The 1,202-nt window shown below is 66.6% G+C and overlaps 1 protein-coding gene across 1 annotated transcript in view; it reads right to left on the bottom strand.

The window, feature by feature from the left end:
* Window positions 1-1,000, bottom strand: part of H696_02607 (hypothetical protein) — a gene marked incomplete at both ends in the record, with an annotated part of 1,971 nt that extends 971 nt beyond the window's left edge. Inside the window, one exon of the mRNA XM_009496518.1 lies at window positions 11-1,000. Coding sequence (XP_009494793.1) covers window positions 11-1,000 — 990 coding nt within the window. The remainder of the gene's footprint in view (window positions 1-10) is intronic.
* Window positions 1,001-1,202: the final 202 nt, after the last annotated feature.

The raw sequence follows: 1,202 nt of genomic DNA on the forward strand, positions 1-1,202 counted from the left end.
CGAAATACACATCGGCCAGCTTGAACTTGGCCTCCTTGCCGAAGCGGTGCTGGTCGGACAGGTACTCACCGAACTTGGAGGCGAATTGCGACCAGACAATCAACTCCGAGGAGGTGAAGGCCTGGATGATGTCCGGCGAGTGGGGGAGCTCGGAAAGCCGGCGCTCGGCCGCTACCCGGTGCAGCATGTCGCTCTGCTCATGGTCGAAGGGGGCCAGGGTGGCGAAGACCACCATGTTGGCCAGGGCCTGGCGCCACTGCTGGTCATCATCCTCGGCGCTGGTGCGAGTGGGCTTCAGCTGGGAGACGGCCACGTGCGACGGGTCGAGCGACGGCTCCAGGGCCTTCGCCCCGCCGGCAAGGGCCGCCTCCTCCGAGGCGCCGGCGCCACCCGGGCCCGGGGCCGGGGTCATCTCCACATCGCCGCCGGAAATGGCCTCGGCCGGCAGGAGCCCCTGGGCCCGCTGGGCGGCCCGGTGCTGCACCGTGTCGTAGATCTGCCGGAAGAAGCGGCACACATCGAGGAACTTCTCGTCATGCATGGCCAGGACAATCTGCAGCTGCAGGTAGCGCAGCTTCAGGTCGGTCATGATGGCGGCCTCCACCCGGGCGGCAGCCTGTTCCGAGGACAGGCGATCCTTCTTCTGCTTGGCCGAGGCCTTGCGGTCGAAGGTCCGAGGGCTGATCTTGCGGATGGCCAGCCCGGCCCGGATGTAGTCCCCCTTGGCGGCCAGCAGGCGGACCTGCTCCAGGATGAAGTCGATCTTGTCGGTGCGCGACAGCGACCCGAAGGTCTCCACCTGCAGGGCCTGCAGGATGTCCGCCGCCTCGGGGATGTCGCCGGAGGCCTCGCGGATGGCCGCCAGCAGCCGGGCCAGCTGTGCGCGCTCCACCTCCACGTAGATGCGCCCGTCGGTGATGGCGATCAGGGTGTCGATCAGGGCCAGCTTGGTGGTCTGATCCGGGGTCTGGGGGATCAGGGCGATGGTGTGCTGGACCATCTTGACAATGGACTGTGGTGTGGCCGGCGAGAAGCGGGGGGGGGGGGGGGACGAACACGGAGATGGATGGCAGATGGTGAGTATCCATGTATGTGTCTGTGTGTGTCTGTGTGTGCATGTGTGTGCATGTGTGTGTGTGTGTGGCAAACGGGGGCCAGGCGTCGGGAGTCCGGAAAGGGCAGCGACGCACATGCTTGAGCTG

This window comes from Fonticula alba (genome assembly GCF_000388065.1).
Source record: "Fonticula alba strain ATCC 38817 unplaced genomic scaffold supercont2.4, whole genome shotgun sequence".
NCBI lineage: Eukaryota > Rotosphaerida > Fonticulaceae > Fonticula > Fonticula alba.